This window comes from Erinaceus europaeus, chromosome 5, assembly GCF_950295315.1.
Source record: "Erinaceus europaeus chromosome 5, mEriEur2.1, whole genome shotgun sequence".
NCBI classification, from domain to species: domain Eukaryota; kingdom Metazoa; phylum Chordata; class Mammalia; order Eulipotyphla; family Erinaceidae; genus Erinaceus; species Erinaceus europaeus.
Window position 1 is genome coordinate 39334056 of NC_080166.1, and position 14444 is coordinate 39348499.

Here is a 14444-nt window from a genome sequence, read left to right on the forward strand (position 1 = left end):
TCCCATCCCCTCCCTTGATAGCTTTCCTATTCTTTAACCCTCTGGGAGTATGGACCCAAGGTCATTGTGGGATGCAGAAGGTGGAAGGTTTGGTGTCTGTCATTGCTTCCCCCTCTCTCTTTTCTCTCTTTCCCTCTTGTGGCAGAGTTTTGGGGAATCAAGCTCCAGGACAAATTGGTGGGGTTGTCTGTCAAGGGAAATTTGGTTGGCATCTGGAACCTGGTGGCTGAAAAGAGCGTTAACATACAAAGCAAAGCAAGTTATTGGCTAATCATGGACCTAAAGGCTGGAGTAGTGCAGATTGGAGTTAGGATTGGGGGTGGGTGGTCTCTGTTTTATAGATAGCTAGTAGGCATATTTTAGTTATATTCCAAAGGGCCTGTAGCTATAGTAGTTGTTTTCTTTTTTTCTTTTTTCTCCTGAGCAGGTGGATTCAAGTTATTATCTGGGGAGATGATTTCATGGCTGGGAAAAGGACCAGAAAGCTGGATCTGGGAAGAGAGTAGCTCCCAAATATGGGAAAGGAGGATAAATATTGTTGACTGTAAACCCCATCAATTTGATGTGATCTGGGGCCCATAATCAGCTTAGGAGCCTATGTGACCTCTGCATCCCTGTAGATCTGAGTTCACATTCTGTGGTCATGAGTAGGAACGTTCCAAGTTGCCCTAATTTCAGGACCCATCTTCTTCAGGTGTAGCATAGAGTATGTTCTCCAGCCTCCCTTCGGAAGATGGAACATTCTCTACCGTTGTTGATCCAAGTTGAGGGCAAGGTCTGATGGGGGCCCAAAAAGGGGTCTGTTTCATTGCTCCTGATAGAGATGACTGGTAACAATGGAGAGAGGGATTTATTTGACCTCTAGGCCCATCATGTCTGTTTGGGAATCTCAGGTCTCCCTGAATAGGGCCACAGGGTAACAATGTGTTTCTTACAGTGATTGCTGGTCAAGAATATTTGAAAGTCTTTCTTACAGGTTGCAATGCAAGTGGTAATCATGCTTCAAGAAAAATGGAAAATCAGAAAGCTCACAGGGATTCAAAAAAAAAATTAGAGAATTTTTTAGTCATCTGGAAGTCTTGAGTAGTTAAAGTATGCCCTGGTGAATAAATATAATAATATCCCCTGGAATTTGAGGGTTAGTGATGTCTACAATAATCCTTGAGTTTTCTTCTTTGTGTTTCAGGTTCCACAACTATTACCTCTTCCTAACTTTCTGCAGAGTGTTATTCCAATAAAAAGGCAGTCATAGTATTAAATAGGTTGTGATTTAAGGCAGCTTGGACTTATTTTTTTTTTAATTTTTTATTTAAGAAAGGATTAATGAACAAAAACATAAGATAGGAGGGGCACAACTCCACACAATTCCCACCACCCAATCTCCATAACCCACCCCCTCCCATGATAGCTTTCCCATTCTCTAGCCCTCTGGGAGCATGGACCCAGGGTCATTGAGGGTTGCAGAAGGTAGAAGGTCTGGCTTCTGTAATTGCTTCCCTGCTGAACATGGGCGTTGACTGGTTGGTCCATACTCCCAGTCTGCCTCTCTCTTTCCCTAGTAAGGTGTGTCTCTGGGGAAGCTGAGCTCCAGGACACATTGGTGGGGTCTTCAATCCAGGGAAGCCTGGCCAGCATCCTGGTGGCATCTGGAACCTGGTGATTGAAAAGAGTTAACATACGAAGCCAAACAATTTGTTGAGCAATCATGGATCCCAAGCTTGGAATAGTGGAGAGGAAGTGTTAGGGAGGTACTCACTGCAAACTCTAGTGTACTTCTGCTTTCAGGTATATATTTTGCAGTAGTTTATGGGTATGTGTGAACATAAGCTCTCTCTCACAGAAACTGGTAAGGTGGGGTTGCAGTGCATGTAGCTAATGTATGTGTATGTACTCTAATAGAGGTGTAGCTTCATTTTGTGGAATTGCCACTGGGATGATTTTTGAAGTCACTTTATTAAGAAAGTTACCCCCCTAAATTATTTGGCCATTTTAACAGATAACCTGTCTGTTGTTGGGCATTATCATAGGTGAATAAAAAACATTGCATGGTAAAAAAATCAGTGGGAACTAGAAATTACACACACACAAAAAATTTATGTGTTGTATTTCCTAGGATGTTTTCTCTTTCTTAGTGGAAAAAGCATTTGTCTTATTTTTCTGAATGCAGCAGAAATTAAATTGTGAGCCATTTAGAGCTGCTTACCAAATGGGAAATATCTGAAATAATTAACAGCATGCAACTATTGATAACTTTCTGTAATAGATATCTAAAAGAATTAACATTAATTTCTGTGTCCTTTTAAACTAGTACCACTAATTCTCTAAAGGAACATTTGAAGATCATTACTAAGTCTCTTTGGCATAGTTCACTGTTTGTTGAATGTGCTAGCACCATTAATGCATATTTCCCAACACCCAAGTCATGACTAAGTGTGATTAAAGTGAATCATGCTTTGTGACACGCCCCCCATCATAATTTTGGATGGCTAATGGTTTTCAGCAGTGCTGTGGATACATGGGTACAATTTCTTATTTCCCTATGAAAATTGTCTACAAAATACTCTCACCACCAATTTAGGTACCTTTCTACCATCATGCACCAGGGCCCCAATGCTCCATTCAACCCCCCTCTAGTCCCCTCATTTCCCAGAGTCTTTTGATTTGGCACAGTACACAAAACCTAGTTCAAATTTTACTGTTTTTCCTTTGTTTCCCTTGCTTCTTAAATTCCCTTTTTGGCTTATCTTGCTTAACATGATTCTTTCAAACTCCACTCAAGATAAGGAGTAGATGAGAAAGTTCTTTTTCAAAAAAATTTTTTAATTATCTTTATTTATTGGATAGAGACAGTCATAAATCAAGAGGAAGGGGGAGACAGAGAAGGAAAGAGACAGAAAGACACCTGCAACCCTGCTTCACCACTCACAAAGCTTTCCCCCGTATTTGGGGACCAGGAACTCAAACCTGGGTCCTTGCACGTTATAATATGTGTGCTCAACCAGGTGCACTACCACCCAGCCCCAGATGAGAAAGTTCTGTACTCAACTTAAATCTTAGTGAGAATGAAATACATTAGTTTTTGTTCAAGGGTAAATATGTGCAAAGAAGCAAACAGAATCTGCTGAGAGGATTATGTATCCTCACCAAAAGCAATATCCAATCTGTTGGACAGTGTTTCAATCACTCTAATAAACTGAGCACATGGAATTTTTTAAAGATTTTTTTTATTAATTAATGAGAAATATAGTAGGATAAAGAGAAAGAACTAGATATCACTCTGGTACATGTGCTGCCAGGGATTGAATTTGGGAACTCAGGCTTGAAAGTCCAATGCTTTGTCCAATATGCCACCTCCTAGACCACACACATGGAATTTTTTTAGACTTTTCCTTGAAATGTCCACTTCAGCCCATATTCAAGCACATGTATCCCAAGCAGATACTGTCTGTAAATGTTCCTGAAACTTTTTTTATTAGTGATTTAATAATGATTGACAAGATTTTAGGATAAGAGGGGTACAATTCCATATAATTCAGTTCCCACCATCAGAGTTCCACACCCCATCTCCTCCATTGGAAGGTCCCCTATTTTTTTATCCCTCTGGGAGTATGGACCATTGATATTTCTGGGGAACAGAAGGTGGAAAGTCTGGCTTCTATAATTGCTTCTCCGCTGACATGGGCATTGGCAGGTCTATCCATACTCCCATCCTGTTTCTGTCTTTCCCTAGTGAGGTAGGACTCTGTGGAGGTGGGGTTCCAGGACTCATTGGTGAGGTCTTCTTCCCAGGGAAGTCAGGTTGGCGTCATGGCATCATCTGCAACTTGGTAGCTGAAAAGCATTAAGATGTAAAGCAGAACAAATTGTTTAATAATCAGGAACCTAAAGGTAAGAGTATAGCAGATGAGACTTGGGGTCTTCATGTTGGAAGAAGATATGAAGTCTATTTTAGGTATATTCCAAATTTTTGCTTGAACCTGAAAACTAAATTCACATGAGCTGAAAGTGTTGTCTTAGAAGATAGTGTCAAAATTGAAAATAGGACTAGAAAGCTGGTTTAGGGTAGAGAAACAGTATGGGAAAAAGTATATAAATGCAGTCAACCCATTGATTTGACCTAGGGAACATGTCTATTCATTTTAAGCACAAGAACCTGTGTAAACTTTGCATCCTTATCAATCTGAGCTCACGTCTCATGGTCATAGCTAGGACAATCTAGGCCGCACTCATTTCAGGGCCAGTCTTCCTTGAATGGCAGAGTGGGTTGACCCAGCCTCCTTAAATTTTTAGCCATTGTTAGTAAAAAGGGGACAAAGCATGCCAATATATCAAAGCACAAAGGGAAAAAAAAATAAAAAAGCACAAAAGCCTGGAAGGAAACTGATTCAAAGTCTAGGTAATTGTGTGGTCCCTATAGCATGAAACCAGAAAGCATGTGAGTTTAAAGGATATAGGCTAGAAAGCAATGTTTATGTAATACGTAATGATAAGAAAAGTAGTGAATACTATCGCCCTATGAGTGAATGATAAGAAAAGTAGTGAAAACTATGGCCCCATGAATTCAGAATTTGTTTTCTGGAAAGGTCATTGTAGGTCAATTAATTAAAATATAGTACTGGTGAACAGGTTATGGCTCTTGACCAAGGAGAAAGGCTATTCTCTGCTCTTACTTAATAATCACTGTGTATAAGTAGCTAACAATGCATAGGAAGGTGGAGATCACCTGTGGTAGTTGATGAGTCCTAGTGTTGTATCTACAAAAAAATATTTATGATATTAAAGAATTATATCACATTAATATTAAAGTTAAAAAATCTTATTAATTACTCATTACATACACATTACGTTTAATCAAGTGCTGGTGTCATGGAACACATGTACAGAAAAAGTATGTTAAAATGATAGTTTGTATCAGAATACTTACCTGGTGATTCTGTCCTGGATGATATAGTGGATAGAGTGTTGAAACCAGTAAATGTATGCTAATAAAAATATCGGAAGAGGTAGTAATTATATAATACATGTATAAACCTTGTAAAATAAGAATTTATTAAAAATGTCTGACTCCTTGTCACTCTAGATCATTGTAGTTAAGTCAGTAATATTCATTCTGGTCTGAATTTCCCTCTTCTAGTTTCTGACCACATTTTCACATATGTTTTTGCTCCTACTAGTATGAGATGTTTACCTTCATTTACTTTTCACCCTTGACTAATACTTTGGAATATCATCAGCTATATTTTAAGTGATTCTATAAAATACATTTCAGCAGATCCTTGATATGTTTATGTCTACAGATCAGGCTTCAGTTTTTTTCCTAACCTCGGTGCTTAGTTCATCTCATGGGCAACATTCCATGCCATTGTGCTTGATCACATTCTGTAAGTAACTTAATAATGAAAGAGGACTAAATTCTGACCCTTTTGTGAGGATTCATTCTTTTTCTGATTGGAGTTCACACTGAATGTGTTTTTTTTCCTGATGGGCATAAATGTGGGTATTGTTTCCTGCTCCATCTCTTGTGTAGTTTTATGTGGCTTCAGCAGCAGCTTAAGATTTCATAGCTTCTTAACATCAGTGTTCACATGGGAAGCTTGCACAAGCATTTCATTCAGCCTTTATGAGGACTCCCTGAGTTAGATGTTATCCTTATGTCAAGATAGGGGATCTGACAAAGGTATGAAACAAGGGTTTAATAAAACCATTAGAGCAACCCATGCCATCTAACAAGTCCTAGTCTACTTCCTTTAGATCACTTGTAAAACGCAAAATCTTTAGACCACTCCAAATGTTTCACTTAAAAAGTTCCTTGTATTTTAAAAATGTAATTCATCTTTGGTTACACTACATAAAATAATTATTGCTTGTCTGATAAGAAGTGTGAATAATTTGTGGCCAAGCATTGGCACACTTGGTTTAACACACATTTCATCATGTGCAAGGACTAGGTTCTAGGTTCAAGTCCCCAGTCCACATCTACAGGAGGGAAACTTCATGGGTTGTGAAGTAGAGCTACAGGTGTTTCTCTCTCACTTACTATCTCCTCTCCCCCTCTCAATTTCTTTCTGCCATATATATATATATATCTTAAAATCCAATGGTATTAAAAGCAATTAATCAAATTAATTCAAGTAATAAGTTATCCAATATCTTGATATTTTTAAACAATGCATATAATTATGTACAGACTTGTTAAAAAATCAATCTAAAAATGATAGTAATTTGTTAGAAGTAACAGTAATATAACCACATTAAGATAATGATAAATCACACACATTTTAAAGAAATATCTATTATAAATAAAATTATTTTGCTATTATGGATAGTTCTTTTGTGCATTTGTTTCACAAACTATTTATTCATCTCTTTTTGTCACATCAGAAATTCTAGCACCAAAACAACCTATCAGTATAACTAATAAAATGTTTACAACTATATTCTGAGAAAGCATTTTCAGATATTGAATATGAAAAGAATACTTAAAAATGAAATGAAAGAACATAACTGTGTATTAGTTATATTTATATACATTAAATAACATGATAATTATTTTGTTAATATCACATGCATAACTCTTGAAAACTACTTCCAAATGAGATTGGATGGTAGCTTTCCTTTATAGGTGCCATTTTTGTAATTTATTATCCGATTATCCTTGATACTATTTGTTATGCCAAGTAAGTTAGAAAAATTTCTATCTTCTTCCATATACCTCAAGACTTTAAGCAGAATTTAAATTTATTTTTAACTAAGGAGGGATTTTTTTCTTTTCTCTTTTATTAACACACTTCTAGAAATATAAAGTTATAAACTGTGACTATTTTAGCCAAAGTTGGACCATAAGGTTTTTCCTGTTGCCTAGAGATAGCTGTTTGACGATTTTTTCCATTTGTTTTATTTTTTTTAAATGATTTGTCTTAATTTAATCATCTGTATTTTCTTAAAATATCATGTTAACGTATAATAATAAATTCAAATATATCATGGTATATACATGTTTACCTTGTGGCTTTTGTAAGCCTTTGTCCTATTATGCTACAAACTTATGGCTTTTTATAAAAGTATCATTATACAATTAATTCAAAATTAATTTTTCACGTTTGTTCAGGTCTGAATGACTGCTATAATGACTAGTATAGATAAATCGAGTAAATATGCTAATAAAAAGTGCATCAGCAGTGGTCTGGTGCTGGGAAATTGTGCCAATGCAGTCACATCTGCCATGTTGTCCCCTCAGGCTACTGCTAGTTCCTGCGAGAGTTGGGACATTCTCGAAGTGCCTGTTCAGCCATGTTGTGCCCTCAGGACACTGTCTATATCCCCACGATATCTGGAGTGCTCTGGTTACTCCTCCCCCCTCCCATTCTCACAAAGGCTATTCCTATAAAAACCCTTCTCACCTCGCTCTCTTGCCAGCGCTCCACTCTGGTGTTCAGACGCAGGAAAGGTTACTGCGTGAGGCGGCCATTTTAGCTACTCCACGTGGCCCAACCTGCTTCTCTAACACCCAACTCTGAGGTGCCAGTGCGAATAAAGATTTGTGTTTCCTTTTCGCTCCGGACCCTCTCTCTCTCTTCTCTGCGGCCCGCGCACTACAACATCTGGCTCTACAACAGTCTGGGAGGTAGGGCAGTGGATAAAGCATTGGGCTCTCAAGCATGAGGTACCAAGTTCAATCCCCAGCATCACATGTACTAGGTGGATATCTGTTTCTTTCTCTCTCTCCTCCTATCTTTTTCATAAATAAATAAATAAATTCTTTTTTATTATTATATTTATTTTCCCTTGTTTTTATTGTTGTTATTGATGGTGTTGTTGGATATGACAAAGAGAAATGGAGAGAGGAGGGGAAGACAGAGGGGGAGAGAAAGACACCTGCAGACCTGTTTCACTGCTTGTGAAGCGACGCCCCTGCAGGTGGGGAGCTGGGGGCTTGAACCAGTATCCTTCCTCGGTCCTTGCGCTTTGCGCCACATGAGCTTAACCACTGCACTACTACTGCCTGACTCCCATAAATGAATAAATTCTTAGAGAAATACTTGTAGCACTGCCTCATTGCTCATGAAATTTCCCACATGCAGGTGGCAACCTGGGAATTGAAATAATTTTATGTTTTTATGAAACATTTCTCTTGTTTTGAACTTTACTTATCTTACTTTAGTGCTAATATTTCCCCCTTTGTAATTTTTATCAAGGTATTTAGCAAATGAGCTACAATTTTGCCTCAGACTAAAATGTGATCTATCCATATTTTTAATAAATTCATTGTTTTATTATTCTTTTCACACTTATAGTTTTATCTTTCTCTAAGTATAATTCAAAAATAATGCATTAATAGTTTTAATATATGTTTTTAATAATAAGTTTTTATATATGTTATATTACATTTATATTTGCAGTCTTATACACAACATAAAATCTTGTTTGTGCAGCGTTTCACTTTTTTCCCCTCTAATTATTTGATAATTTTAACGATAAACTCAAAGAAAATGGGAAATAAGTATGGTAGATTTAAGTGATTTCATTCTGGTATGGAAAAGTAATCTTATTTTCTTTCATTAAAATATTAAGGCTTAGTGTTTACATGATAGAAAATAGACTCACTTTCTTTTACTATATTATGATGTCAATTTAATTTCTTAATGCACAGCTTTGGATTTCACTATATTTCAGCTTATATTTTCATAAACTATAGACTATTTATTTTCACGCACACGCACATGCACACGCGCGCGCACACACACACACACACATACTTTCTATATCCAACACTCTAGCTTTATCTATTGTATCCCTCTGGTGGAAACTTTAATTTATGTTCTCTTTTTTTTTGTTTGCTTTTTGTTTGTTTTTGTTTAAACTGAGCACTGCTCAGATCTGGTAGTACCTCAGACATTTAAGCCATTTTGTGTAACCTCTATATTATCTATGTTATCTCAACTTCCATGGATTTACTTTAAATATTAAAATATTTTATATGCCTAAATTTTACTTTTAAGAGTATTTCTGTTTATTATCTTTGCAGAACATGATTGGAGAGTGGGCTTTACCAGAAGAAATGACTGATCATTTACCACCTGCAAACAATTCCATATTGGGTCATGTGATTCACAGACTAGTTGAAAAATCTCTTCCTCCTAAAGTTGAATCAACAGTTTCTGAAATACCTTCATATGCTATAAAAGGGTGCTTATTGGGAAAAACATTTAGTGGAAAAACTACTGCTTTAAAGGCTCTACAAAAAGGTAGAATTAGTTTTACCTTGCATGTGTACTTTTTAAATTAGATCTTATTTGCTTTGTAGCTGTAATTCTACTGTAGGAAATTTATATGAGATCTAGATATTTGGGGAAATTTTCACCAAGAAATTTTGTAATATGATCATATATTTTCTAAGATACACACTTCTAGAAATATAAAGTTATAAAATATAGCTATTTTAGCCAAAGTTGGATTTAAGGACATGGTATATAAGACTGATATCTCATAGAAAGATAAACAACAAACTCTAAACTTTCTCTCAGAAATTTTACTTATTTTACCAACAATAAAGTAGGAAATTAGTAATTTATAACAAATTCAAAATTCACTTAATTTTTTTCATTTTTTATTCATTTACATCCATTGAGTTTTCTCCATTTAATGAAGTTTTGGCTTTTTTGTAGAAACTGTTGTAGTTGGAAGCATGGTCACAGGTTCAACTGTTTAATTAGTTTTTATTTTATAATTCTTGGCATCTACTTTTTAGCCGCTGGCAAACTCAAATGTGTTTCGAGGCCCATTGATTTTATACTATTCCAAGGCAGAAACAATCACTGAAAGATTAAAGGATTTTTTTTTAAAGGCAAATTGATAAGGTCTAGGAGGTGACACAATAACTAAGGCTCTGAACATGGAAGCATGGTTTCCTGAGTTCAACCTCCAACACTACATATGCAATGCTCTGGTTTGTTCTCTTTCTAAATTCTGCACTAATATATAAATGAAATATTAAAAAGCAGACCGACAGGTGTTGCGTAGTGACTCATCTAGTGGAGCCCACAAATTATCATGTAAAAGGACCAGGTTGAAGCCCAAGAACCCCATCTGCAGTGGGGAAGCTTCAGAAACAATGGAGCAGTGGTGTAGGAGTCTCTCCTTTGTTGTATTCCTCTTTCTCTCTCTCTCTCTCTTTCTTCCCCTCTCTCCTATTTCTCTTTGTTATCCCACATCAAAAAAGGAAAGATAAAGATAACAAATGGTTCCTTGGAATGGTGGACCCATGTAGGCGCCAAGTCCCAGTGATAACCCAGTTGGTTAAGAAAAACAATATTCCTAAAGTACAATAAGATGCTACTTAATTTTTGCTAGGATGGGTACAATGAGAGAAAAAGGGGAAATAACGAGTGTTTTTGAGCGGGTAGTGAAATTGGATCTCTTATATGTTACTGGATAGATATAAAAAATGGTGCAGCTACTACGGAAAACAGGTTGGTTATTCCTGACTGAGCTACACAAATCCCAAAAAACAATCCCAATAATTCCACTGTTGGGCGTATATCTCAGTGTATTGAAAGCAAGTACACACACATACACACACATACACACACACACACACACACACACACACGCACACACACTGGAAAAAAATTGTATAGAAATATCCCTAACAGTGCTGTTAATAAAAGCCAAAAAGTGGGAACAATTAAAATATCTGTAACCTGATACCCAGATAACAAATATGTCATATAGTAAACTATTATTCAGTCATAAAAAGTGATATATTGATATACATTGCAATGTGGATGGAATTTGAAATCATTAAATAAAATAAAGTCAGCCAACAGGTAACATATTATTCCATTAACATGAAATTAGTTGTTCTAATAGGGCTGTAACAGAGCCATAAAGAGTGACTGCTTAATGGAATAGGGTTTCCTTTTTAGGTGATGAAACAAATTTGGAGCAAATTAATGGCTATAATTGATGACAATGTGAATGATTTAACCACTGAATTGTATCTTTTAGGATTATAAAGCAGTTAATTTTATGTTATGTAAAATTTACCATGGTAAAAAAACAGCTCCAAAATAATGTTCTAGGACTACTAAGGTGGTGTCTATAGAGTGAAACCAGCACAGAAAGACAAATTATGTCAATACCTACATAAAATGCTCTTAATAAAATTATCTTTTTAATATTTAGATTTTCCTATCCATATACTTTCTATTGACACTCTTGTCCAAGAAGCTATCAAAGCTTATCTTGACAATGAAAAAGAAATTACTGTCATATCAGATCAAGAAGAAGATGATGCTAACGCTATTATGCAAGTGAGTGGTAAGAAGGCCAGGCAAGTGTGATTTGGTGTTCTTTTCTGTATTTCATATATTAGATAACTAAATCTCAATTGAATCAGAGATCCATAGGTCAGAAGTTGACTGACTTGATAGAAAAGTACAGAGTGCAACATTTTTAGATTTTTTTTTTTGTAGGCAGAGACAAAATTTTAGGATAGTAAGTGAATACTTATGTATGAAGTAAATATATATAGTAAGAGAGAAAATGCATTCATTCCTCCCCTTTTCAGCTGCCACATGTATGCATAAGTTTGCTGGTTAGGTTATCCAGCTGGGTCTGCTTCTGACAAATTGACATCAGAGACATTTTCCTGAAGATAGAGCCAGTGACTGGTAGAAGATATGGAGTGGCCAATATTCAAAGAGATAGAAAACTGGGATATTAATACAGTGGGGGAGTTCATCAAGTAACAAACATCCAAGTGAAATTCTACAACTGGGCATGTGATAGTGGCCAACAGTAAACATTTCTGTTGCTTAGCTTGGCTAGTCCTGGGCAGGTGGATGCTAGTGGGGGGATCCCATTTAGCTAAAGTGGGAAGTAGAACAGAACAGGGTCGCTGGTCTGGCTCTGTTCTTCAGCTTGTAGAACTATCACATATGCTTATGACTGGGATATGAAAAGAGTCAGGCAGATAAATTTGGTCCTAGAGCCATAATTTACTGATTTCAGATCTAGACTGGTATATCTCAATTTGGGGGTATAGAAGAAAGTCTCTGCATGGTTTATCTGGATCATATTCCTCCCTCTTTCTCCTTTTTTTCTTAGTGATTTAATAATTATTTACAAAATTACAGTAACAGGGGTACAACTCCACACTGTTCCCACCAGCAGAGCACTAAATACTCAGTCCCTCCATTATAAGCTACAGCAGTTTTCCTAAGGTTGCAGATATGGGTTAACTATCATTTTTTACAGCAACCTGTCTATATTTGTATATATTTTCCCTTCCTTCCCTCCCTCCTCCCTTCTTTCCTTCCTTCCTTCCTTCCTTCCTTCCTTCCTTTCTTTTTATTATTGCTTTAATAATGATTGACAAGAAAGAAGAATAATAGGGGTACAGTTCCACACAGTTCCCAACACCAAGAGTTCCATATCCCATCCCCTTTATTGGAAGCTTTCCTATTATTTTTTTTAAATTTTTTAAAAAATATTTATTTTCCCTTTTGGTGCCCTTTTTTATTGTTGTTGTGTTTATTGTTGTTGTTAATGATGATGTTGTTAGATAGGACAGAGAAATGGAGAGAGGAGAGTAAGACAGAGAGGGGGAAAGATAAACATCTGCAGACCTGCTTCACCACCTGTGAAGCGACCCCCCCTGCCGGTGGGGAGCCAGGGGCTCGAACCAGGATCCTTACGCCAGTCCTCACGCTTTGTGCCACGTGCGCTTAACCCTCTGCGCTACTGCCTGAGTCCCACTTTTCTATTCTTTATCCCTCTGGGAGCATGGACCCAGGATCATTATGAGGTGCAGAAGGTGGAAGGTCTGGCTTCTGTAATTGTTTCCCTGCTGAATGTGGGTGTTGACAGGTGGATCCATACTCTCAACCTGTCTCTCCCTTTCCCTAGTGGACCAGGGCTCTGGGGAAACAGAGCTCCAGGACACATTGGTGTAAGTACAATTTTAATCATATTCTGTCTCTCAGATGTTGTCAGTTCCTCTTAATATCAGTAATGTTACAGAAAAAAGAGTGTATTTTTTCTTAACCCTTAGATAGATAATTCTAGGAATATTATGAAAGAATGACAATGTTAATGTCTGTGTTTTGTGTTTTCTCCCCAAAGGATCTGCAAGACTATTCAGCTAGTTCAAATATATATGAAGAACCAGAAATTAAAGATGATCTTAGTAAGTAAGATATCAAAACAAATTCTCAGTCATTTGCATCTGAGAAACAAATCAATTGGAGCAGATACCTGTTTGCATAATATTCTTGTAGAGAGGAGGGCAAAGGAGTTTTACATAGTTACTTTTCCTACTTTGCAGGGAGGTGGTAATTCATTGTTTCTTCTCACTTAAGAAACTCTAGGTGAATATTTTTAGGGCTCTCTCTACTTTGCTGTTGCTTCCTTGCCTGTATTGGCATGATTTTTCAACTCACCTGAATAGCAACTCTTCAAATAAAGTGATGTTTATGCCTAATCTTGGGCTAAGCCAGTGAAACCTAACTTCTCAAACCTAAAAAAAATAGTTAATCTCTGTATTTCATATATCTTTGAAGAAAATGTTTAAACTTTAAATATAATTTTCTTTTCTTTTTGAAGACTTTATTTTGCAGAACTGCTAAGATTTTATTTATTTTTTGTGAAATAGAAAATTAGAATGATGAGAGTGACTCAACTCTAGCTTGTTGAGCTACTATAGGTTGATCCTGGACCCTCTGGGGCTTTAAGTGTGTGTTAAGGCTTGAGCTCAATCACTAACTTAGTTCCCCAGATCCAATATATTTTCAATTTGGTATAGGGAAGACTTTGCTATATTCCTTAACATCTTAATATACTACCAAGAGATTCAAAACTTGCTTTGCTATCAGTATAATTGCCATCACCTGTATACAGTGCTCAGGTAGATTATACTCACATAACTCTTACAAAACAATCAAACTTTCATCCCTTTCAGAAAAATAAATTCTTTTTTTTAAAAGATTTTATTTATTTCTTCATGAGAAAGATAGGAGGAGAGAGAGAACCAGACATCACTCTGGTACCTGTGCTGCCAGGGACTGAACTCAGGACCCCATGCTTCAGAGTCCACTGCTTTATCCACTGTGCCACCTCCCAGACCACAGAAAAAATCAATTCTTTTAGTTGTTTCCTACAAATGATTTTGTGACGTATTTTGTTAAAAAAAAAAAGTCTAATTAATTATGCACAGACCCTGAGGCTTCCCAATTTTGGTAAGGAACCCTTCTGATGTTCTAGTGTTTTGCTTCATTTTTTTTTCTAGACTTAAAAAATACACTTTTTGGGGCCAGGCTGTGGTGCACCTAGTTAAATAAGTGCACACATTACAGTGCACAAGAACACAGATTCACTCTCTTGGTATCCATCTGCAGGGGGGGGTCACTTCACAAGTGGTGAAGCAGGGCTGCAGGTGTCTCTCT

The 14444-nt window shown here is 36.6% G+C and overlaps 1 protein-coding gene across 1 annotated transcript in view; it reads left to right on the forward strand.

Moving 5' to 3' along the window:
* SPEF2 (sperm flagellar 2) overlaps nucleotides 1-14444 on the forward strand; it is a 305327-nt gene that overhangs the window by 92966 nt on the left and 197917 nt on the right. The window contains exons 11-13 of the mRNA XM_060191863.1: nucleotides 9026-9245; nucleotides 11185-11312; nucleotides 13126-13189. Coding sequence (XP_060047846.1) covers nucleotides 9026-9245; nucleotides 11185-11312; nucleotides 13126-13189 — 412 coding nt within the window. The remainder of the gene's footprint in view (nucleotides 1-9025; nucleotides 9246-11184; nucleotides 11313-13125; nucleotides 13190-14444) is intronic.